This window comes from Pelecanus crispus, chromosome 11, assembly GCF_030463565.1.
Source record: "Pelecanus crispus isolate bPelCri1 chromosome 11, bPelCri1.pri, whole genome shotgun sequence".
Classification (NCBI taxonomy): domain Eukaryota; kingdom Metazoa; phylum Chordata; class Aves; order Pelecaniformes; family Pelecanidae; genus Pelecanus; species Pelecanus crispus.
Genome location: NC_134653.1, coordinates 1,480,853 through 1,505,644, shown reverse-complemented (window position 1 = coordinate 1,505,644; position 24,792 = coordinate 1,480,853). Strand labels below are relative to the sequence as shown.

The 24,792-nt window shown below is 58.8% G+C and overlaps 1 protein-coding gene across 2 annotated transcripts in view; it reads left to right on the top strand.

Moving 5' to 3' along the window:
* The first annotated feature begins 6,466 nt into the window (after positions 1–6,466).
* Positions 6,467–24,792, top strand: part of GRID2IP (Grid2 interacting protein) — a 40,230-nt gene continuing 21,904 nt past the window's right edge. The window contains exons 1-5 of one of the 2 annotated variants that reach the window (XM_075718544.1): positions 6,467–7,030; positions 9,787–9,941; positions 21,274–21,528; positions 23,371–23,456; positions 24,012–24,081. In XM_075718544.1, coding sequence (XP_075574659.1) covers positions 6,467–7,030; positions 9,787–9,941; positions 21,274–21,528; positions 23,371–23,456; positions 24,012–24,081 — 1,130 coding nt within the window. Of the gene's footprint in view, positions 7,031–9,786; positions 9,942–17,467; positions 17,503–21,273; positions 21,529–23,370; positions 23,457–24,011; positions 24,082–24,792 lie in introns of those variants that run through there. The other variant, XM_075718545.1, reaches the window with a different exon arrangement.

Here is a 24,792-nt window from a genome sequence, read left to right as displayed (position 1 = left end):
GGGCTTATGTCAAGGGTTTATGGATTCTATACAGCCCGAGACCCGGCGACAGGGCGACTCGTTGGCGGGGGGCACAGAAGCCGGGCGTCTGCCAGGCCTCGGGGCTCCACACCGCTGCCTGCAGCGCGGACAACCCGAGTACCGACGCCCTGCCCGGCCCGGGGAGGCCCTGCCCGGCCCGGGGAGCGAGGGCCGGCCCGGGGAGGCCGCTGACGGCGCCGGGCCCGAGGCCTGCGGCCTGCAGGCCCCCGGGCAGTAGGAGCCCGGGGCTGGCCTGGGGATGCGGTCGGGGCCTGCGGGCCGTCGAAGGCGCCGGTCCCCAGCGCCAAGGGACGCGGGACGGGAGGCGCCGGCCCCGGGGAGCGACACGGGGGGACACAGACGGGGCGCGGGGGGGGACGCGCTCCCCTCAGCCCGCCCCGGCGGCCGCCCTTCCCCCGAGGCCGGCTAATCGATCGCCGAGCCCCCGCCCCGGCCGCTCGGGGCTCGGCCGCAGGGCCTGTCGCACCCGGAAGCGGGCACGGCGGGAGGTGCCGGTCATCGGCCGCCCGCGGGGCCCGGGAGAGCGGCCCCGGCTGCCCCGCTCCGCCCGAAGGTGCCTTTCCAAGGAGGCCGCGTCTCCGGCCGGCGGGGAGCGGGCCCTGCCCCGGGCTGAGCGGAGCCGGGCGGCGGCGGCGGGATGGGGCTGCCCCGGGCCAGCACACCGGGAAGCGGCTGCAAACCGGGCGAGAAATCAGCCGCCGCCTCCTGAAGGTGCTGAGGCTGCTGGGGAGAGCCCTTCGTTGCGGCCTTCTTCGTTCCTCCGCGGCAGAAAAGGAAGATTAAAGCAGTAGAAATAAAAGTAACAAAGAGTAAAGCAGCAGAAATAAAAGTAACAAAGATTAAAGCAGCAGAAATAAAAGTTAAATCATTTTTATAAACTCAGAGTCACATGTAGAGTTCTAACGGTCCTGGGCAGCTCCTTACCGCGTGGGTTGAGTGCAGTCGATGCCCTGTTGCTGCTTGCAGAGGGTCCGTGTGGTGCTGCCAACTGGCACGGCGCATCGTGCAGAATTCCTTAGGAATATGCAAAAACTTCCTCAGATCCGCCGCATTTGGCGAAATCCCCTCTGAAGCAAAAATCCTTTTGTCTCCTGCAGGAGCCCCGAGCGTTACGTTCCCTTTTCGTAGGCCTCCTCTCGCCCCATCGCCTCCCGCGCGCTGTAGGACGTAGCTGTTGGCTCCAGTACCCCCGGGGGTCTCCTCTGGGACCGGGCTGAGGTGCACCAAAGCTGCAGGAGGTACAAGTCCTTACTTTAAGTAACTTTTCAGTGCCGGTTCCTTACGCGGTGGCTGTCAACTGAAACCGTCCCTGTGGCCGGCGCGGTCCCTGCTCTCCGGAGCGCCGCTAATGAGCGGCCGATTGGGTTACGGTGCCTGGGTAGAATTTGCCATAGAAACTCAGCCGGTCGCTGGCGCCGGGTAACTGATCCAAAAGCTTTGAAGCTGCTGTGATGATTTTGCCAGCTCTGGGTGCGGGTCTGCCGCTGGCTGGATCTCGGGCACGACAGGTAAGCCTGCCAAGGGGTGCTCAGGCTGCTTTGGCACCGAGACGAAATTAATTGGCTTGGTCGAGACGCGGCGGCAGGAGATGAGGTTGGGTTTCAGGAAGGGGATCTTTTTTTCCCTGGTAAGTTCTTGGCCACCGACACACCAAACCAGAACCTGGGAGAGAGAAATGCAGCCGAAATATTGCTGGGGCACAGCTATGCTAGTGTGCAGTCCGAGGCGCTTTGCTCCTGATAGAGGATGTTGTGAAAAAGCCATTTTTTTCCCTTCCTACTGATACAGCAAAATTTCTGTACTGCTCCAGGTACAGCTGTCGGTTTCTTTGGGACATTGGATGTAAACTGGCAAGTTTGGCAGCACAGGAGGGACCCTGGGAAGGGGGACTGGCGGCAGTGTGGGCACGAGGTGGTTTATTCGTCTGCGGGCAGGCAGGCAGGGTCTGTGCACCGCGGTCCCTGCATACAGCGCGGAGCTGCCCGCGCTACCGGCAGGAGCTGCAGCGAGTGCCGCCGAGCAGGGCACCGGCACCGCCGAGGAGCTCCATCCACAATCAGTGGCCTTGTAGGCTGTGCTCAAGGACAAAACAGCCAGCAAGTTCTGTAATAGCAGGTTGAGTCTGAGAGAAATGAAGCTGATTCAATCCAAGCGCTGTGAAAATGAGTGAAAAGTCTTGTCTGATCGACGTCTAGCAGAAGGTCTTCGAGGAAACAATATTTTCATTAGCATGGAATCCCGTAACTTACTTCTTGCAGGGATTAAAATTCACTGTCAGTGTTTCAAAGTACTCAAGTCACTTAAAAATAATGGGAAGAGCAGCAATTACTTCACTTGCTAAAAAAAAAAAAATCCACTGCAGATTTTTGTCTGCCTGTTTGAGCAGTGAATAGCAAAGATGCCCTGACGTTTTGCAGGAAGGCGTGTGCATTTCTGTGTCAACGCGGGAGGGCAGTGCATGCTCCCCCCAGCACGCGCCTGTGGATCTCAGCTGCTGAGGAGGAGATTTGTGTTTGTGCGGAACCTGCGAGAAAGGAGCCACGTCCCGTCTCTAGCAGAGCATCACCGACAGCAGAGCTGGGGAGGACAGGAGGAGGAGGAGGAGGGGGTCTCCAAGTCCCTCGCAGCAGTGACATGTACGAACACGAAGGGCATGAGCGTGAGGAAGACCCTCCACCGCATCGTGCTCACCTTCAGGGTGGGCAGAGCAGGTCCCTGCAGCTCTCCTTTGTCAGGCTTTACCTGATCCCATGTCAAGTCTCCCAGGTTTCCTGGGGAGGTTGTTTCCCATCCAGCCCAATGCTGCCGACAGCTCGGCCCGCACCGGTGCCAAGGGAAGACCATGGGATGCAGACGGCCCCTCCCGCTGGTGCCGCAGCAGGATGTGTAATACCCTAAAACCTCTTAGCGTGCTAAGCCCTGGGATCCCTAAGTGCTGAGGAAGCAGAGGAGAAAATCAGAAACAGCAGCTTAACGGGGAGTGGGTGCCAGCGCAGGGGTCTCTGCTGCGAAACGCTCTCAGCCGCTCTCCGCTGCGAGGACCCCCCTGCCCGGAGCAGCCTGGCTGGGGAGAGCTCTCCTGGCAAGCCCCGCAGAAGTCGGGCCAGACACCCAAATCCCTGCAGCAAACTGTGTGTTCTTTGGCAGATGCGCGCTCCCAAAATCTCTGGTTTCCCACCCAAATCGCTGGCGGCAGGGCCAGCGAGGTCTCAGTACGCCCAGCTGCCGCTCGGGAGCGGTGACAGCCTGCTGCGTCTCTGCTGCTTTGCAAAGAGCTGTCGCTTCGGATTTGCCCTGTGGGTAAGGGATTTCCCTCCACGGGCACTAATCTCTTTTACCTCCTTCCAGCTCCTAATTCCCCCCAGAGCTGTGGGCTCAGGTCAGCACCAGACTCAGCCAGGACCAGCACGGCAATTAGTCTGCCCGTGCTTCTCTTTGCGATGGAAATAAAGTTAATTAGGAAAGGAAAAGACAAGAAAGACCTTTCTGCCTGCCTGGCGCTGACTCAGGGCGGCTGGAAGGGCACAGGGCTCGAGTAAGAAGCCCGGGAAGGGGCAGCCACCCTGCTCTGCCCCAGTGCCGTGGCACAGGAGCCGTTTTACCCACCCCTGGACCGGCGTTACGCGCGAGGGCTGTGCCCCCGGTGCCCGGGGGGCTGCAGCGGAGATGCCCCCGGGAGCCCAGCGGGTAGGTAGGACACGCTTCCAGGGGCGATGGAGGAGAACCGAGAAAGCTTCGACCCCGTAGCGGGACAAACCTGCCGCCGGTGAGAGCCCACCAGGCTCGCTCGGATGGCTGCGGACTTCTGTAAGTGCTTGAGCCGTAGGGTGTAGAGGCGAAGGGGTGACGCAGCTCCCCGCAGCAAGGCGACGGCCGCTGCTCTGCCGGGCTTTGTCGTGGAGCTCAGCCCAGAGCGGCGGTGCTGGGGCCGTCCCGGTGCTTACCGGGCTCTTGCTGGAGCCTTCAAAGCCCCAGGGATGTCCTGGCGTTCGCTCGCCGATGGATTTCATCCCGCTGTTGCCAGACTTGCCCCATGCTTCACCCTCATCAGTGCCCCTCCGGTCCTTGACTTCTGTACCTGTTAACATGGGCAACAGCTTTAGTTTCCTCTTTAACTAATAACAATAATAATAATCCCTGATTTTTATGTAATATTTTAAACAGCACTGCTGCACAAAGGAGGACATGATGATTACACTTATAACTTTAGTGACAGCATATTGCTTGGTCTGGTTTAATATTTCCTTATGAAGGCGGCACTTCTAGTGCCCTCTGTGATACAGCCTTGAGTCGCTGTTTGCAACAGCAGAACAGGCTTGGGTTATTAATACAGATTTCCATGGTAATGCTGTTTTCCCTGCCCATCCCCACAATTCTGCTCTCAGAGCAAGCTGGTCTGTATTATCTGTGCTGAAAGTGGACACGAGAAGAGTTCCTTTCATCTGCCTGGCCTATCATGGGGTATTAAACAATGTTTTCAGTGCTACTGAATTTTGACCAAGATTTCCCAGGTCTCAAAGGAGAAGAATCATAGAATTGTTTAGGTTGAAAAAGACCTTTAAGATCGTCAAGCCCAACCATTAACCTAACACTACCAACTCCATCACTAAACCAATTAAGGGGAGAGGAATAATTAATTTCATGTTTCCTGGCTTGGTGGCTGGATTATTTTTTAATGAAAGTAAAACCAGGAATCGCTAAGGTTGGAAAGCATCTCTAAGATCATCAGTCCAACCATCAACCCAACCCCACCATGCCCACTAAACCATGTCCCCAAGTGCCACCTCTGCCCGTTTTTTGAACACTTCCAGGGATGGGGACTCCCCCACCTCTCTGGGCAGCCTGTTCCGACACTTGACCACTCTTTCCATAACGAAATTTTTTCTAATATCCAACCTAAACCTCCCCTGACACAGCTTGAGCCCATTTCCTCTCGTCCTATCGCTAGTTCCTTGGGAGAAGAGCCCAACACCCCCTCCCTGCCCCCTCCTTTCAGGGAGTTGTAGAGAGCGATCAGGTCTCCCCTCAGCCTCCTCTTCTCCAGGCTGAACACCCCCAGCTCCCTCAGCCCCTCCCCACCAGCCCTGTGCTCCAGACCCTTCCCCAGCTCCGCTGCCCTTCCCTGGACACCCTCCAGCACCCCAATGTCCTTCGGTCATTCCGATCAGAGCCAAGCCGCCCCGACAGCAGCGAGGTGGAGGTGTGAAGGGGTGCCTTTGCTGTGCTGGCAGGAGCACGGACCGGAGCAAACTGGGACGCGCTGGGCTGCCCAGGCTCGGGGGGATGCACCGAGAGCCGGCTTTAGGCTGCTGCTGGGCTCCATGCCTCTCTGCCTGTGCTTGAGACTTCATGCTCTGAAGAGCACAAAACTCAAGGTGCGTTTGTAAGAATGTTTTCCTGAGCGATTCCAAGTCCTTGTAGTCTCTAAGATAATTTGCCCAGGTAAAATAGTCTGCGTTTCATTTTTGTAAGTGTTTAATACATGTTAAGGAGCACAGATGGAATAAATGTGGGAGTAAAAAGCATCTTCACAGACAGCTAAGATCAAATGAAGAGAAAATCTACATGCAAATTAATTTATCAAGTGTCAGCAGACAATGCAGGCACTTACACATCAGCGGTGTCCAAAGGGCATCCAAGTGAGCCGCGTGGATCAGCTGATCCACTTTACCTTGGGCAAAGATGACTTCCGCAGATGTTTGGGGCTGATGTGCCCGATTTCTCCTTGAGCATCCGTGGAGCCAGTCCTAACACTTCAAATGAACCACAAACACATCCTTTTGAAAATCCTCATCTTTGTATTTCAAGATGCTGTGATCAGGTTAATGCTATACATGGGACAGGGAGGGCACAAAGAAATACTCCCAGGGGAGCTGAGAGGATCTGGCAAATTCTAAGGAATCTGCAGTAATTTTGCCATTGCAAACTGCTAAAATATTGAGTATTGAGATGAGTTAGTTAAATTAAGGCTGTCTTAAGTCATTGGATGATCTGTTCATTAACATGACATGCCAGGGAAATGAAATAATCGTTTTGCTAGACAAATAAATACCAGCAGGTGCCCAAACACGCTTCCCTGGGAGGGGGGGTTAGGTAGGTGCCACTGATGGGCGAGGCAAGGGCTGTGCGAGGCCACGGTCCGGGTGCCACGCGTAGCCCCGACCTTTCCGGCCAACTCGGCTTCCTCACGGCTAATGGCAGCGGCACTGCCAGCAGCCTGACAATAGAAGAAGAAAAGTCATTTTTAGGGAAATATAGAGGAAAACTGTCCCTCTTGGAGCATTCCTTCCCCACAATGGGGGGGGTGCAGCACAGACTAGAGCCCCCACGCCTGATGGGATCCATGCGGCCTCTACAGGAGCTGATGTTAAGGATCGAAAACGCACCACAACTTTTTTTCCACCCTTCTTTTCCAGTTGCAGCCATGCCAGCAACCAACCAGGGTTGGCCCGAGGCCTTCGGGTTCCAGATAAGCGGGACCGGTCCTTGCTACATCCTCTGGGTGCAGGAGGGCAGCTGCGCGGCGGCGGCGGGGCTGCGGCCGGGTGACGAGGTGCTGGAGATCGAGGGGCAGCCCGTCTCCTCCCTGGGCTGCGAGGCGCTGCTCGGGCTGGCCAGGCGTTGCAGCAACGTGCCCCCCAGCATCGGGGTGGTCTCCCGCCTGCAGCACGTCGACATCCCCCCCAGTCCCCGGGGATGCTTTGGCTTCGAGCTGGCCAGCGGCAGCCCCCCACGAGTGGCCAGCATCAGCCCAGACTCACCCGCTGCTGCCTGCGGGATCGAACCGGGAGATTACGTGCTGGAAGTCAACGGGATGCCGGTGATGCTGCAGGAGACGGCGGCCGCTCTGGTGGGGTCCTGCCACGGACGGTCCCTGCGGCTGGGGCTGCTGCGGCCGCAGCGCGGGGCTGGCACGCAGGACCCCGTCCCCAGCGCCGACGCCGTGCGTCTGGAGAGGAAGCAGAAAGCGCAGGAATTCAGCAGAAAGGTAAGGTTGGGGCGTGGGGCGAACGCCTGGGGCTCTGGGCACCCCCTGCACCCAGCGGTTTGGAGACTCTCGCGTTCAGCCCTTGCAGCGCGCTCGGTCAGGGCGATGCTCCTGGCTCCGTCACCGGGCTGGGGTGCAGACTGGGGGCTTCAGTGCACGAGAGAACGGTCTGATAATTACTGGGAGAGTAGATGGATGCTGCAAAGAGCTCGGAGATGCCCCCGGGGATAGCCCCAAGTACTTACTCCTTTGCACTACAAGAGCGTGTGGAAACCCACGGGGGCAGATCCCTCCCTCCTGCGCGGCTGGACGTCCCTTCAAAGTTTGAGCGTGTCATTCCGTAGACTTTTTAGCTCCTATTCCACTGCAAAGGGAAAACATCGATGTGATTACATCTTCATTGTGTTCCTGAAGGCTGCCTAGCGGGTAGTTTACCAAACACATCGCTTCGTGCTAATTATAAATTTGATCATGGTTGTTTTTTTAATCTTTCTAATTTCCATTTCAAAGTAGCCTTTTAAAATACTGTTATGAAAATAATCAGGCTTGTGGGGTTTTTTTGATCCCGAGCTAATAAAGGAGCAAGACATTCATAAAGAGATTCGTGGGTATCAGCCAAATCAGCTTTTACATTATAGATTCACAAATACGCACTGAGGTTTGGATTCATAAGGTAGAGCACTGCATGTGAAACAGATACCTGCTGATTACAGGAGATTAACAGGAGGATGAGAGGTTGTTCCACACTGCCTCCATCTCGTGAAGTCACATTAAGCCATGTAAACGTTTCCTGGATGATCACAGGAGAGCGCTTTCGAAGCGAGCAAGCTGGTCACGATGCCGCGAGCGCCTGCAGCAGCACCTCTGCCACCTCCCTTCCCCGCCGAGCAAAGCCGCCCGCGATGGCCCCAGCCAGCCTGGGCAGAAGCAGGTTTGCAGAGCTCACGTGTCGCTGGCTCCCAGGCACTGGAGCGCAGCTCAGCTGGCAGACGCCTCTCCAGAGGGAATTAATGGCGCAGATGTTTTAAGTGGCTCCATTTTTTAACATGACGCAGAAAATAAGAAAACCCAGTGGCACGCTTTACCCCCGCAGTTACCTGGGAGCTCGGCTCTGGTGGGTGCTGCTGGTGCCATGAGCACCCAGATACTCCTGCCCACCTGCTGCAAGGTCGGAGGGTGCCGGTGGCTTGCATTTTGTGCCTGTGCTGCCTGCAGGTCATGCACAAGCCTGAGGTATAGAGGCTTTCCCCACCCGCATTCATTTGGCAGAGCGCCTCTTCGAATTGCACTCGCCTGGCAGCCAGACCGGTGGCAGCGTTGGTGGCAGCAGGGCCAGGGCTGGAGCCAGGCTGTGCGAGCCGAGCGTCCCAGCAGCCTGGGGGCATCAGCACAAAGTGCTGCAGGTCTCGGTTCCAGGTCAACATCTCCTCTTGTCCCCTGCATGCTTGGGGATACGCTGAGGACTGCACGGGCAGCACCCCCCATTCCCACCCGCCAAGCCCTTCAGCCTCAGCCCAGGCAAAAATTTAACAGCAGCATCCTGGGATTCAGCCCACCAGGAACACCACGGTCTTTGTCATTTCTGTGCTGGACCTTGGGACTGAAAAGCAAGCGAGTCGGCTCAGGGGACGCAGCTGCCTCGGCTGCCCCAGATTCGGTAACCTTGAAGCGCTGCCAGGAGCCCCCGCGGCACTCGCACGGCGGCTGCGCAAACCCCGCAGCACCTGGAGGGTCGGGCTGGGGGTGGCAGCGCCTGCGACGGCCCTCCCCGGGGAGCTGCCAAGTGGGACGAGCGCCTGGAGGCGCCGGCTCTGGCCCTTCCCTGGGCATGGGCCTCTCCCAGCCGGCGCAGGGGGCTTTGCCGGGCGATGCCCGCCGGCTCCCTCGCAGTGCTGCCGCAGGGGTGCACACACACGCCCTGGGGAAGGGCGAGGGGCTCCCCTCCCCTCGCTGCTGCTTCCCCCTGCGCTGGCAGAGCTGGAGGGAAGCTGTTAAACCTGCTGTCAGCACAAAACCATCACCTCGCAGGAAAACCCAGTCCGTGGAGGCACTGCAGGGTGGTCACGAGGAGTTTTCCGCATCTGGTGCATATTTGCTGCTCCCAGCCAGGCTGCAGGCAAGGCAGCAGCACCCAACACAGCCCCAAGACAGGGAACAGCCCCCTAGCCTGGGAAGAGGCTAATAAGAAGGATCTCATGCAGGGTAATTGGCTGGATGGTAATTAGCTAATTACTCTGCCTGTCATGGCTGTCACAGGTGGAGAGGACAGGACAGTGGCTGGGAGCTGCTGATGCTGTTTCCAGGGCTGGTGCTGACATTCATGCTCCTTGTCCCCACTTCCCTGCAGCCTCCTGGAGTTAATGGCAGGACGGTGCTGCCCGGCACGATCAGGGCGTGATTAGAGGCTTAAATACCCCCAAAAGCCCATTGTGGTGGCCTCTGCCAGGTAGAGTCTGGGCTGGTCTGCCGGCTCCCAGCCCGAGCAGCATTTCAGGGTTTGGGGTCACGCCGCTGTTCCGGTGCAATGTTTATAACACGCAGAACAGCGATACCAGGGACGTGTGCGAGGCCCCGGGGTGCTGTGTGATGGGCCGATGTCTGAAGTTTCTCTTTCCTCCCCGCATGGGTTCCCTCCTCGTTGGCTGACCAGACGCTGCAACTAGACGGACGTGTTTTCTGCACCGTCAGTGCCTCTGTATGCACGGGTAACTGCTTGGCTGCTCAATGCCCCTTCCCTCTTCCTTCCCGTGCTGCAGGTGGATGACATCCTTCGTGACCAGCCAGAGGTCAAGGAGAAGGTGTTCACTGTCCTGAAGCAGTATGCGGCAGAGCGGAAGGTTGAATACTTGGCCTATGCCCTCTGCATGGTTCTCACCCAGGAGTCCCATCAGCATCTGATTGACAACATCAGGTACAGGGTGCCAGCAACCGCCGTGCTGGTCATTAAACCACGGGCACCCATCTGCCCGTCGGTGACGAGCGTGCAGGGCTGAGCGGTGCGGGCGCGGGTCAGGAGGTTCCCACGGGGAAGATGCCAACCCCCTTTCCGAGGGGCAGCTGAGCTGAATTGGTGGGGTCTCAGCCTGGCGTCCCTGTGCCCGCCAGCCCGCGTGGCTGCCCTGCCCGGGGTGGGACGGGGGGGACCGTGGTGGCCCGCTGGCCACCACTGCACCAACCGCTGGCCATCCTCCTCCCTGCAAGGAGTGGCGGTCACCGGCCCCACGGAGCCACCGCCTGCGCCTGCAGCGCGGGACGTGGCTCCTGTTTCTGGCCGTCGTTTCGAAGGGAGATGGGATTAGCTGCAGAACGGCTGGCGATTCTCCAAGAGCCTGGCCAGAAAATAAACCGAGCTCGGCAAGGCGAGAGCTGGCGGCGGGCGAGGGGTCGGCCAGGGCTGCCAGCACCTCCGGCAGCAGGGGCGGCTGGGGGCTGCCTCCGGGCCAGCACTGCCCGCAGCATCCTGGGGTGGCCAGGGCTGAGGTCGCTCATCCCGGGATGCTCCGGCAATGCTCCGCCTGGGTTTGGGGTTCTCAGCACCTCCTGAGCCCCCAGCAGAGCGGCTGTGCTGCGGGTGTGCAGCCGGTGCAGCCGCTCCACTGCTCTTCTTGCAGCGTGGGCCGGCACTGCGGGACAGTGCCGGTGCCGGTGCCGGTGCGGGGACACATGGTGGGGATTACGGCCAGGCTGAGACCATGGCCATTAGGGAATCAGGTCTCCATCTGGCTCCGCTCTGGGCCTGGCTTTCCAATTCCTGCTTTAATCAGTGGAATTGCAAGATATTACAGTTACCATAACAACGTCCCTGTGCTGGGGTCTCCGTTGCGCCTGCTGCGATCCGGCGCTGGGGAGGATGGGGAGCGCGGGTCGGTGGCCCTTGCCATGCAGCATCCCCCTGCTCTGCCGCGGCCGCGCGTGGGCCACCCGGGGCCCCTCCGGACCCCCCCCCGCCCGAGCGGGGACGGGCGCAGACCCCTGCAGAGCCAGGGTGCGGAGGGGACCGTCACCTCCCCGGCAGCCGCCTTGCCCAGGTGCCCGTGTCCAGGCTGTCCTGTCCCCTGTGACTGTCCTGGGGCGACCCGACCTGCAAACGGTGGGGACGGATGGCACCGAGCCCCACCTGAGCCGTCACCCCAAACTAGCCCCAGCCCAAAACACCCCGCCACCCACAATTCAGAACAAAGTCTTTTCCGTGGAAATGCCTCGAACACCTCAGCGAGCCCGTTTGTCTTCATCCCTGGGGAATTATACGATATTTTCCACCCCCCCCACAGAGACTATTTGAATAAATATCTAAATTTTCCTCTGGACCCAAGCCCCCCTGCGAGGGACACAGCAGGTCCCCATCCCAGCGGAGCACAGCGTGGCCGGACCCGGTGCCGCCGTCCCCGCTACACGGTGCAGAGCTCGCCCCATGCCCAGCCCCGTGATGCCGTGGGGCAGCGCCGCGTTACAGCCCCCCGATGCTGCAGACAAACCCGCGGCCGCCCTGTGCCCCCATGTGAAAGGTCAATGCCGGGGCTGGGGCAAGAGGCGCCGTAAATCAGGCAGCTAATCTCGGTTTAATGGAAATGAAATATTTAGCTTAGGGAAAAGATTTACCGTCTAATCTTAATGAAATGAAGTCAAGGGAAAAAAAAAAAAAAAAAAAAAAAAAGGTGCTTTGGAGACCAGGTTTCCCAGCTGCGGGGGTGCTGGGGAGGCGGGGGCTGCTCTGTGTGCGCTGCCGCGCGTGGTACGAGCTGCTTATCCCGGGGTCTCCCACCCGACGGGTTTGCTGCCGAGCAAGAGCTTTTAATGCTTTTAATAACTCACTGAGAGGTGGTGAGCGGCTCCTGGGCGCTCTGGATTTAGGGGGTGCTGTGAATTCATGGGGGTGATTTCCGCATGGCTCAAGCTGGTTCGGCTCCTTGCTGGCTGAGGAGGGGTCTGGGGTCTGCGCCCCGACTGGCGCCCCAGGCTGGGGGAAGAGCTGTGCGGGGAGTTCGTGCAAGGAGGGGTCCTGGCTCCGGCGCTGGCTCCAGGGATGGGGTGCTGCTGGTGTGGCTGTCTCACTGTCCTTGGGGCGCAGGGCAGTGGTGTGTGTTGGTGCAATTCGGGCGAGCGGAGCCCGTTGGAGCTGACCCAGTGAGCACCCTGGGGCTCGTCCTGCGGGACCACCGCTGCGGGCACGTGCAGCCGTGCGAGGACGGGCTCGGGACCACGCGGGTACCCAGCAGCCAGCCCGGGCATCCCTGCAAGGCTGTGCCTGGCTGCCCTGACCCCGGGGGCTGTTTCCACCTGAGATCTGGGGGCCAGCCCTGCACACCACGAACTCACCCGTGCCTCCCGCCCTGCAAAGCCGGGAGGAGAGGTGCTGAGAGGAACACTTGGAGGGGCTGGGACGAGCCCCTTCTCTCTCGTGATGGTGGTGCCCATTGCCTGGGGACTGGGGAGAGATGCTGGGGAGAGATGCTGGGGGCGATGCTGGGGGCGATGCTGGGGGCGATGCTGGGGGTGATGCTGGGGGCGATGCCGGGGGTGATGCCGGGGGTGATGCTGGCAAGGGTCCCCAACACTCGCCTCACCAGCAGCCCCGGGCCCCGGCAGGCTGGCCAAGCCCTGCTGCAGTGTGCGTGGCGGCGGCCCACCCTGGGTGACCGCACAGCCCCCGCCGTGCAGAGCCAGGCGGCCGCTACGTCCCTGTCTGCCACTGACCCTCACGCTGGCCTGATTGGATCTCCTCTCTGCACCAGCTGTATTTATTTTCGGGCCGCTGCTGCTGCCGGCTGTCCTTCCTCCCCTGCCTGTCCCCTCCCCGGGCTCCCCCCGGGGTTTAACGTGCTCCCTGCAAGGTGCTGCGGTGCAGCGTAACCCAAGATCCCCCGACTCAGCACGCACATCGACCCAGGGCTGCAGACACCTCTCCTCCTCCTGTCTGTCCTCAGGCTGGGCTTTTTCCAGTGTTGGTATTTTTGTTTTTTTTTTTCTTTTTAGCTCAAATGGATTTCATCCCATTTGCCCAGAATTAAGCTCCTGCAGATTTTAATTTGCTGACATTTTCTTCATCCGTTTGGTTGTGGATAGCAGGGATAATGCACGTGCTGCGCCGGTTCCTCCCCGCTCCCATCCCCTGCCCATATGGCTGCTGTGTGTAGTAAAGTGCACAATTGTAGTTCTGCTCAAGAATGATGAAATACGGCAGCGAGGGGGAAAGATGAGCTGTCTCGGGTGAGTAAGAACGGACCTTTCCCGGGAGCTGAGGGGGCTGGGAGGGGAATGGGTTTAAAGCAGCTTAATTCTTGAATCTAGCAAGCCCCAGCACCGCAAAAACGAGATGTGCCACAAGTTAATTAACTCTTAGCATCCGTATTGCATCAGAGCTGCTCTCGTCAGGGACTCGGTGGGCATCGCAGCTCTGCCGGGGGAGAGGGAAATCTCTGATTTTGTGTTATTCCATCACCTGCAAACGCCAGAGCCCGGGTCTAGTCCCGGGGGAGCCGCGGGGTTTACCTCCTCTGCTCCCCGCGGCTGTGCCGAGCGCGTGTGCAGGGGCTGTGCGTGTCTCGCACCGGCGTGGGGAGGGGAGCGGGTTATTTTGGGCAGGTCGGGGTCCCAGGGGCGTGCGCCTCGTGGCACTGCTCTTATTTCTGAGCTGTTTTCAAACCAGGGCAGAGCTGCGATTCCAGCAGAGGAACGGCACGGGCTCTGCACCCAAGTGCTCTGCAGTGCCGTCGCAGCGGCCGCTGGCTTTTCCCCGGACTTTGGGGGCCAGAGCCACCCTCCGAGCCGAGCGGTGCAGGTGGGAGCCTCACCTGCGTTGCGCAGGGGTTTAGCACCTGCACACCACCGCGTACCGGTCGCCGTCTCCCTTTGCGCCGCGCGTTTCCCCTGTGCCGGCGGCAGCACCGGCGGTGCCCGTGCCAGCATTGCACCAGCTCCCGGCAGCGGCGTTTGGCTTTGAAACAGCTGTTTGCGGTAGAATTGGGGAGCGATGGAAACGCAGATCCCCTCCTCCCCGCTGACCTGCGGTGTTACAAAAGCTGGTGCGTAAAACACCGGCGTTGATGCTTACATGGCCATCATCCCATTAACCTGGATTTAAATGGCAGGATGCGTGTGTGCTCCGGAGCACATCCAGCTGTATTAATTCATTAGACGATAGCTCTTGGGCTGTTCATGCTGCTCTGTGTTATCATGGATCTCCATTAAGTCATGTTGTGCTTCACTGCTGCAGGGAGAAAAGTTAGGGGTAGTTTGTTACTTCGCTGCTTTGGTTACGGTCTGTTTGCTTCCCGACCAGCCTCTGCTCCTGCGGGAAAACCAAAGCGTGCAGCCGAAGCTGCCGGCCTGTGGAGGCTGGGCCGAGGCGAGCGCCGCTTTGATTGCCGTCACTTTTGATCCCTGACAAAGATAAAACTGCTGCCCATCGGGGGTTCCCTTATTACGGGAGAAATTCTACCGAGTTCATTTTAATAATGCTCCGAACACAATCTATTTGTCTCAGCTTGTTTTTCATGGCAATAAAACCGCTTGGCATGTTCCCGTATTAAAATACTCCAGCCATCTGTGACTGTCTCTGGATAAGAAATTTCATTTTAGCCATCAGGATTTATATATTGCGGATTGTGCTGCTTCCCCGCTTGTCCCCCCCCCCCCATGTACCCGCTCCTCTGAGGTTGGGGGGAGCTTTCTGGCGCTCTCGGGTGCCGATGCAGCTTGCAGCCTGGGTCCCCCCCCGAACCCGCATCGCTCTGGCTGCTGCCTGCTGCAGCACTGCAAACTGCAAGCGGACGCTGTCCTCCTGCCCGCGGTCCGGGCAGAGCCGCTGTGAAACCACGCGGACGGCAGGACCACAATGGAGGAAAAGCAGCTCTTGTTTGCTTCTGTTTTAAAAAAAATCCCTAATCTGATAGCTGGACATATGGTCAACTGCCCAAAAATGGGAATTAGGGCAGCAGGAAAAAAATGTGCCAGCGGTGAAGACAATTGGGAGCGGAATTCCTTTTCTACCGGCTGAGTTCAAATAGGTCATGACCAAAATGCCTCAGTGTAAAATCTCCTGTTAGGAGATTAATTTCTTTTGACAAATGGAACTAAGGCTGTAATGCAGATTTTATATATATATATATAAATATATATATATATATTGGGCAGGTCGGGGTCCCAGGGGCGTGCGCTTCGTGGCACTGCTCTTATTTCTGAGCTGTTTTCAAACCAGGGCAGAGCTGCATATATATATATATATATATGTGATATATATATATATATATCAATCACACTGCCACTGATTTGTTACTTTTATTTTGGGAAGTGGTTACTCGCCCGAGTGTTTTCCAGTGTCTTAAAGAAAACATGGGAAGCTGCATTTAAAAGTCTTTTCCAACCTAAGCGATTCTATGATTTGCCCTGGCGTTCCCAGCAGAAAGCAGGTTGGGGGCAGTGCCTCGGCCGAGGTGACCGCTCTCTGCGGCTCCAAAAAGCCGGGGGTGACAAAACTCCCTGCGCCCCGGGGTGGTGTGGGGTGCTGGTGCGGGGCACGGGCTGCGCGGGTGCTGCGGGTGGCCCCGCGTCTCCCCGGCGCAGCGGCTGGCAGCGTCCCATGGGTGCCACGTCAAGCAGGCGTTTGCACCCACCAACCTGGGCACCATCCCCGACACCCGCCGGGCGACGCTGGGCAGGATGGAAGCTGCAGAGAAAGCCTTTCGGGGGGGTTTCTTTGAAGGTCTCCATGTCCCCAGCAGCTGACACTGGTTTCGGGAGAGGCGAGAGCATCCCGGGGCCCCGGTGCTCGGCTGCAGATGGGGAAGGTGACCCCCAGCCGGGCACGGGCTGCGGCGCTGCTCCGGGGAGGCTCTTACCAGCAGATAACGCACCAGTCGTTCCTGGAGCCGGTGCAGGGATGTGTCATGAGAGGGTGACCCCCCCGAAAGCTGCCGTGCGGGGCTGGGGGTTTTGGGCTGCCCCCAGGGACGAGTGGGGTGGCCGGGGAAGGGCTGCAAGGGGCTCCTGGCCCCGGTGCACAGCCATTGCATCCCACTACGTCAGCGCTCCCGGGTGGAAAAGCGCCTTCATTCCTGTTTAATGATAACAACGGTCACATCTGCAAAACATCTGCAGCCAGACGAGTGATTACCGAGCCTCCCATTACGGGGGATAACAGCCCCTGTGAAAATCGCAGGTCCGCGCTCGCTGCCGGGCTGGAGCCAGTCCCGCTCGTGCACGGGGGCTCGCAGGCGCCGCGTCCCCCCATGGCTGCCGGTGCTGCTGGCGCTGGAGAATGGTGCAGAGCTGCCGACACCCCTGCCCATGCACGCCGAGGTAACAGGGAGATCAGGTTTGAGAACATCCATGCAGGTTCATAAGCAGAAGCCCTGCTGCGTGGGTAAAGCAGCACACGAGTTTTCTCTCTCGAAAGCGTGTGAGTTTTAGCACTGCAGCACGCTGTCGGGGCAGAAGTGCTTTTCCAGACTGGTAGCTGTTTGCACAGCACAGTTCAGGCATAATCCAAGTGTAGCTCAGTATTTTAATCCACCCTGGGATGTGTTTTTCTGCACAGCCAACAGGCTCAAGGTCAGGTCTTTGCTAGCTGTTTGGGAGCTAAACCATACATTTTTCTTTTTTCCTTTCTTTGCTACCTGGAGATTGTCTCTGCTCTTAGCAGCTCTGGAAAGCTTCACATCCTTTTCATCAAGCGCCAGTGCTGTGTTTAAAGATGGTGTTATTTAAATTAAAGATTTTTTTTTAAATCTTCTATTCCTAATGCAAAGCGCTGCTGTGTTACCCTGGGGGTAAATGATGCTCTGTGGCTTGGAGGGAGGTTTGGGCCCATGGCTCTGGTCCTGGTCCTGGTCCTGGTGCAGCCTGGGCAGCTCCGCCTGCGCGCCCAGCAGCTGCGCACCCGCCGCCGATGCTGTTTGCCTTTAAGGTTTCTCCCCCATTACGGCAGCATGTAATTTAAACAGAAGCACTTTAGAAGTCAACTAATTAGCACCAGGGAGGCATCCCCCCGGAGTTCGGCGCGGAGCCGTGCCCTCCTTTCTGTTACGAGATCGTTCCAGCTGGAAATCACAGCGACTGCAGTTTTTAGGGAAAGCGAGAGGCTTCGTCGCTGTGAGCTGGGGCAGAGCCGGAGCAGGGAGGGCAGAGCAGGCGCTAAAGCCAAATTGATAAAAAAAGGAGGCACTCGGTGGATGGTAAACCTCCATCCGGGACGGAGAGCGTGGCGGGGAGGCGAGGGCGAAGGGAGGCTGGGACTCAGCCCAGGTAAAGTTTGCCGGCGAGCCGGCCCATCTGGCTGCGGTCCCTGCGCACCGCGGGGGTGCCGAGTGGCAGGGGGGCACCGGCTGGCGCACGGTTTGGTTGTTGGATCCGGCCACGTCTTGGGCGTGAGCCGAGGCTGAGACCCAGCTGCATGAGGATCTGAAGCATCTCCCTTTTGTTCCCACCGCATCCCGACAAATGGGAAAGGACCGGAGTTTCTCTCGGCATTTTCGGTACGTCTCTCTGCTCCACTCGGCGTGCATGGCGTTGGTTGTGCTGGGAATGCCTTGTGCCCCGGCAGACGTCCCCGCGACGTCTCTCCTGCCTCTCTGAGCTGCGGGGACCGTGCCTCCCGGTGCCGGTGCAGCCCTGCTGCCAACCCATGCCCACCGCAGCGGCGGCACGGGGGCTGGGGGGAGCCGAGCAAAGCTCAGCTGAAAAATTCGGGGTGAGGGGCTGGGGAGAGGCAGGAAGAGCACGTCTGGGTCTGCTTTGTCTCCATGACTATAGCCCACCAAAGGGATGGACGGTGAGGACGGGGGTTTGGGGTGCTGCATGGTGCAGGGGCTGTGAAGGAGCGAGGACCGGGGACCCCTCGCTCCTGCCCCGGCTGAGCTCGAGCTCTGAGCAAACTTGGGGCTGCTTTCACCTGCTCCTGCCGGGGCTGGAGCCGCTGTCCCGCTCGAGGGGACGCATCCTGCACCAGCGAGTCTCAGCACCCAGCTCCGGGTGGAACCGTTCGGGTGAGCTCAGTGCCCGTCGCAGGACGTGTGCCCTCGTGAAAGGTGTTCTCCATGGCGCTGGGCCGGTGCGGGAGGCAGCTCTCAGCAAGCGCAGGCTGCAGAAGCGGGGCTGTCTGCTCGGAGGTGAGCTGCAAGTGACCCGCCTGGGAGTTTTAAGAACAGCGAGTGTGACAAAGACCGGGATGTGCTAAACATCCTCTGCCGAAGCGAGCCCCGGAGCCGGGAGCCGAGTGGCTGGGGTCAGCTGTGCCGGCAGACGGGCTCCTGCCGGGTGGTTTCCCGCTCCGCAGCAGCGTGCTGGCGTCCTGGCCAGGCTGCTTTGGAGAGGGAGCGAAGGCAAAGCAGCTCACAGCCTCCGGGGCCTCTCCCGGCCTGGAAAACACCCTGACTTAGCATTCGTGAGTTAGAGCGGACTGCATCCTCCTGATGAGCGTGTGCTGGCACCGCTGCAGGGGTTAGTGCACTGGGGCTCAGCGCACCCTGCACCGGGGCCAGGCAGTGGGCACAGGGCTGCAGTGCGCAGGGCTGGGGACACCTTTCCCATCCCCTCTCCAACAGGGAACAGAGCCAGGGCTCACCTGGAGTGTGCAAGGAGGAGGAAGAGGAAGCTGAAGGCACGAGGTCGGTGCTGCACGGCTCCCAAGCCCTCCCATGGGCACGTGCAGCCGGCGGGGCTGCTGGGACGGGGGGGTCTGCCCCTGGAACCAGGCTGACCTCTGCAAACAGGGTGGGTGCATCCGTGCTCCCCGCTGACAGGCAAAGCTGGGCTTGTCCCGTGGGACAGCAGGGAGCTGCAGAAATAGCTGTGGTTTCCCGCTAAGCGCGGGACTCCGTCCGCCCTGTGCTGGTGCATGCTGCACGGGCGGCATTGTACCGGGGCAGAGGACAGGCTGAGGCATCAACGCTGTCCGATGCCACCCCACGTGCTGCCTTTGGTGGGTCCCTCGTTAAGGACCAGACCTGCGCTCACGCAGTTTGGAGGCCAGCACCCGCCGAACCGCAGGGTGTCGGGGAGCTCGGGGGAATCCAGCCCCCAGCAGCTCTGTGGCATGGGGCCATCCCGGGCGCCCTGAGGCCACACTGCAAATTCTCTCAAAGGATTTTGCAGAAGGAAACTATTTTACGTGCTTTAATAGGATTATTTTTATCAGTCACTTAGCTCCTCTCCTTGCTAAGACACCGTTTTACTTCTAGCACTGAGTGAATTCATGGTGAAACCCTTAAGTACGTCCTTGTGCCTGGTTATGGAGCTAGCCGTGCTTTGCTCCTCAACCCTGATGTTTGTCAGCCGCAGGCAAAGCAGCAGTCGGCGCAAAGTGGGACAACCTTGCTGGAACGAGCAGGGCCAATTTAATTTGGCCAACTTAAATGGGAGCGTGCTCGTTTTGCCTGCAAGAAGCCGGACTTCTCCCAGGGCAGAGGCGTGGGGTCCTGCCGGGATTTGCTGCCGTCGTGCCGTGTCCTCCCCTGCCACGGGGCTGCAGCAGCCTGCGTTCCCGCAGGAGCCTGCTTACAGCTGGGTGAACTATTTATTAGCGTGATTTCGCTCTTTTCTAGTTGCTGTTTAATCACAAACTGACTGTGAATTGTACCAACGTGTCACTTATTTTAAATTATCACCAAATGCTTTGCATGAACATATGTTAGCCTCAGGATGGCTTGCGATCTGTCTGCTCCTCCTCAGCAAGAGCGTCAGCTCTTATTTTGAGTTCTGCCTGTTGTTGGGGGGAAACAGAGACGTCCTGGTCCTGGTAGATTTGGGATTTGAAGCCTCCCCTTCCTTCTCCTCTGGCTTCACCCAGGCTTTTGGGTTCCTTTGGTGAAGTTGCCTGAGGGATGGGGGAGACCCGCAGGAGCCCCCCGCCAGCCCCAGCCTCTCCAGCCGCGCTTCGTTAGCAGCCGGCCCTCATCACAGCCACGCCGTGCTGGCCGCAGGAAGGGGCAGCCCCTCGGAGCAAGTTGCTCTGGGTCCTGTGACACCAGCTCTGCCAGTTTGGCCCAGTTGGTGCCCCCCTGGGAGGTGTGCTCCCCGGGAGATGTGCCCCCCGGGCGGTCTGGAAGTGATGCTCGCGTCCCTCCTCCGCCGCAAGTGTTGGAGTTTGTGTTAATGTAGGGAGCGCGTTCTCATGTGCCACGAGGTGAAGAGCACTAATGAACCTCACAAGACGGTATTGTCTAATGAGCAAATGCAACTGCGACAGCCCCGTACGGGTGTGGGGAAGAGTTGCTATAGAAACACACAGCGATACCAGCTCCTCCAGGAGCCCCTAAATGTGCAAACGGGAGGGTAGGAGTAGGTCAGCGAGGTGACAGCGTCTCACTTGCAATGGCAGAAGGAAAAGGAAAAGAAAAAAATGTTTCCCTGTGTTACAGGGATGCAGCCCCGGGCGGGGTGCGAGCGGTGCAGAGATACCCTCCCTGCTCTCTCCTGGAATCCCGCTTTGCGCTCACTCTGCATCCCCCGAGGGTCCCCGGGGGTCTTTGTAGGGACACAAAGGCCACTTGGCTGCTGGCAGAGCAGCTCCGACCACGCAGAGGGGAGCTGACCTGAAATGGAGCACGTTCCCAGTGATGTCCCCTTGCCTGCAGCATCACCGTGCCCATCCTCCTCCCCAGGAGAGTGGAGTCCAGGGCTCCCAGCAACGGGGCTGGGACAGGAGATGGGGGGCAATATTTTGGGGGTCCTAGAATGTGCTGGGGAAGAAGCAGGTCTGGAGGAGGTGGTTTGGCACTGGCAACACGGGGGGGGGGCACTTGCACGTTGGGACCCGCGGCCGTGGGTACCACACAGCAAGGAGCAGCATTGCGACAGGATGGGCACCACGGGGACAAGGGTCCTCCCCTGCCCGGCCGGCTCCCTGGCTGTTGGCGTGGGGGGAAGCGATTAATCTGGGACTCGAGCTGAACCTCATCATCGGTGTACCAGGACCGGCAGGTGAGGGGGTCCGGGACGGGATGCATGAGGAGGAACTGAGCCATTTGAATCAGTCTCTGTGAGCACTGCACTGTGGAGGGGTCCCACCTCCTTGCGCCAGTGGAGCCATGCATGGGACGGGGCAGGAGATGCAGCCGGTGTCCCCGGCGTCCCCAGCATCCCCGGCCCTGGCACTTGCAGCTCCAGGGAGGATTGAGGCCAAAAGCACACAAAGGGCTGGGGCTGCTCTGACCTTTCCTTTCCCAAGTATGGCTGGATCTAGAGCTCCTGGGCCACAGCCGCTCCAGCCCCACACCTCACTCCCTTCCCTTGTCTCATTTTTCCAGGATTTTCATCCCCAAGAAGCACCGGCAGCGGTTTGACGAGGTGGTGTCACAGAGCCTGATCAGCAAGCTCTGCCGCTCCAAGAGTGAGCAGCACAGCAATCGGCTGCGGCGCAGCCGGAGCGAGGACCACCAGGAGCGGCTCCTCGTCTCCACCCGTGCCAGCTCCGTGCCCCGCAGCCATGAGGAGGCCAGCAAGAGCCTGCGGAAAACTGCCTCGCTCATCACCAGCAATGTGGCCTCGGGGGCTGCCCGCAGGTAACACCTCTCCTGGATGCCCTCGCATTCACACGGCAGGGTCTGATTTGGCATGGATGGCAGCATGGCAGAGGGATACCAGGGAAAGCGGGGAAAGCACTAGGAAAGGAGATGTCTTTGGCGTGCAGAGTGGGTGAAATCCTCCTGGGATGAGGATGAGCAAAGACCTCTGCCTCTCAAAGGCTGGGCACGTTTGCACCCCTTGTCCCAGCTCCAGGCCACCCTTTCTGCCAGGGCTGGCTGGGATGAGCCGCCTGAGGAGCTGAGACAGCACTTGCAGGCTGCGAGGGGATGTCAGCTCCTGCACTGGGTGGGCTGCAGGGTGCCTGGCTGTGCCAGAAGGATGCAGGGTACCCAGCTGTGCCGGTGGGATGGAGGGCACCCAGCCGTGCCGGTGGGATGCAGGGTAACTGGCTGTGCTGGTGGGATGGAGGGCACCCAGCCGTGCTGGTGGGATGCAGGGTACCTGGCTGCGCCAGTGGGATGGAGGGTACGCAGCTGTGGTGGTGGGATGCAGGGCACCCAGCCGTGCTGGTGGGATGCAGGGTACCCGGCTGTGCTGGTGGGATGCAGGGTACCCAGCCATGCCAGTGGGATGGAGGGTACCCAGCCATGCCAGTGGGATACAGGGTACCCAGCCGTGCCAGTGGGATACAGGGTACCCAGCCGTGCCAGTGGAACGGAGGGCACCCAGCCGTGCCGGTGGGATGCAGGGCACCCAGGCACAGAGCAGGCTTTATCGTCCAGCCGTGCCCCGGTGGGTGTCTGGGTGCGAGGCCTCGGCTGCGGGAGGCAAGCGGGACAATCCCGGGTGCGCAGGGGATGAACCCATTTCCCGCTGCCCATAGGGCCAGGCCTCAGCAGCCCTGGAGGGCTGAGGATCCCTGCCGTGCTGCTGGTCGCTCCGGCTCCGTTCCCAGCCCCGTCCCACAAACAGGAGAGCAGGATTGGGTCTGCCAGCAAAACCAGGGAATGCTCCCGGGAGGGGCTGCGCTGCCACAGGCACGTCCCGAGCTATTCCCCTGCCTCCAGCTGGTACCCCCAGCGTGTTTGGCTGCAGCACACCTTCCTGCCGGGATAATTTTTGGTGTGACTTATGCAAAATCCAGTTCCAGCAGAGTCGCTCTCTCTGCCAGTGTAGGATCAGTCCCTACAACAGGCTTTCTGGTTGTAAATGATGTCGGTGATATTGCCTTCCCCCGGCTCCCCATGGGGAGCAACACCCAGCTCCAGTCAGCCTCCCAGCAGAGAGATTTCCTAATGCTCCTTCCAAAATTTTCTAGCCAAATTTAATTTCTCTCAGCAGCCTACGAGGGCTTTGCCCCCCAAAACACCTTGTCTCTCTCGTGCTGTGTAATACATAAGCTATATCCCACGTTCCACTTTAAAAACACATTGAAGGACTGGATGGGAGTTTTAAGAATTCGGTAATTAATGCAGAGCAAGAGGCTATGCTCAGGGGCTCTGCCCCTAAAACAGTGGCATCCAGATCCCCCCAGCCCTCCCCGAGGTTTTGTCTGGGCCATTTCTAGCACCCCCAAATCACTCCCCACCCCACCACCCCGAGCTGGCCCAGCGCCGCGGGCTCCCTCTGCTCCCCGGCACGGGCAGGCTGCAGGCAGGAGGGGCTGGCAGTGCGGGCAGGGCACGTTTGGGGGTTTGAAACCCCAAAAGCATTTGAAAGCCACTTTGGTGTCAAAGGGGACCTTGCAGGGACACAGCGAGCATCAAGCGCTTGGGCACTCAGGGGATACCTGGGCTGACGGAGCTTTGGTGGGGCTGGGAAAGAAGAACCAAATATTTGTTAATCTCTGATTTCACATCTGCTTTTTTTACCTGCAGAACTGTGCGAGTTTATAAAGGCAACAGAAGCTTTGGCTTCACGCTACGTGGCCATGCCCCGGTGTGGATCGAGTCCGTTCTGCCAGGTAAGAAAACCTCCAGCCACAAGGTGCAAAGACACTTATTTATCTCTGGTCTAAACTCAAATTTTAAGTGCCTGCTGTTTGCTAGAAAATAGCAAAAGGGACTTTTACAAGGCTCAGTGATAGAGTCTCCCGAGCTGAAGAATTAGTGTCTTTAGTACAGTTTATTTCAGCTTCAGGCACTCCCTCTTTTGTAAGGTGGAAAATGTCTGTGTTTCAGTGAACAGCCTGAAATCACACCTGCGTTTCCAACGCAAGCTGGGCGCTGCATTGCTGGGCGCTGCATTGCTGGGCGCTGCATTGCTGGGCGCTGCATTGCTGGGCGCTGCATTGCTGGGCGCTGCATTGCTGGGCGCTGCATTGCTGGGCGCTGCATTGCTGGGCGCTGCATTGCTGGGCGCTGCATTGCTGGGCGCTGCGAACAGCCCCAGCCCACCCAGCTGCAGTGGATGCCCAGCCCTGGGCACGGCTGGGCACAGAGTGGTGGGAGAGCTGGGACCCCATCCCCGTAAGCAGGGGTCCTCCAGCTGAAGCCCCTCTTGTTCCCTGTGCATTTAGGGAGCCCGGCTGAGAAGGCTGCTCTCAAAGCTGGAGACCGGATCCTGTTCCTCAACGGCCTGGACATGAGGTAAGAGGCTCTTTAGAAGAGCTGCGCCCAGGGGTCCCAGCAGGTGGCCAAGCACACGCGTGTTCACTTGTTCACTGCTGTGCAACAGAAACGAGAGCTGGTCATCCCTGAGAGCTGTCCACTGAGGTGCATAAGGGGTTTTGCCCCATACGAGCATCTCCTTTACAATTCTTTTACAAAAACTGGCTCCAAGAGTAGTATTTCAGCTCCACCCCTGCTCCTCCTTTGACTTCTCTGTGCAAACAGCCGTGCACAGTGCATGACGCACTACATGTAACTGGTCTCCTGGCTGCAACCCACCTGCAGACCCTGATCTGAGCCACTGTGACTTAAGCTGTACAAGTTAAACACCTGGGGTTTTGCTTTTGAAAAGAGCAGAGCACCAGCCAGCCCACAAATCACTCCCAGAACAGGATCATAAGTTTAAAACCACATGGGCAATTGCATTTCCACCCAGAAGTTAATTCTTCTCTATATTATTTGTGCATAACAAAAGCAATCAAACCAGAGCTGAGTGTGCAGCTTGCCAGCGCAGTGGCAGCAGCCTGTATTTCCTCAGGCTGGTCTTTCCACACAAAAAGCAAAAGCAAAGAGTTAGAAAAGACTCCAGGATAAGAAAGTGATGAATATTTAAAGGTTAAACATCTGATGCTGCTTCTGTCAGTGCTCAGGTTCTCACATTTCAGCTGATCCAGCAAACTGTTGGCTGAT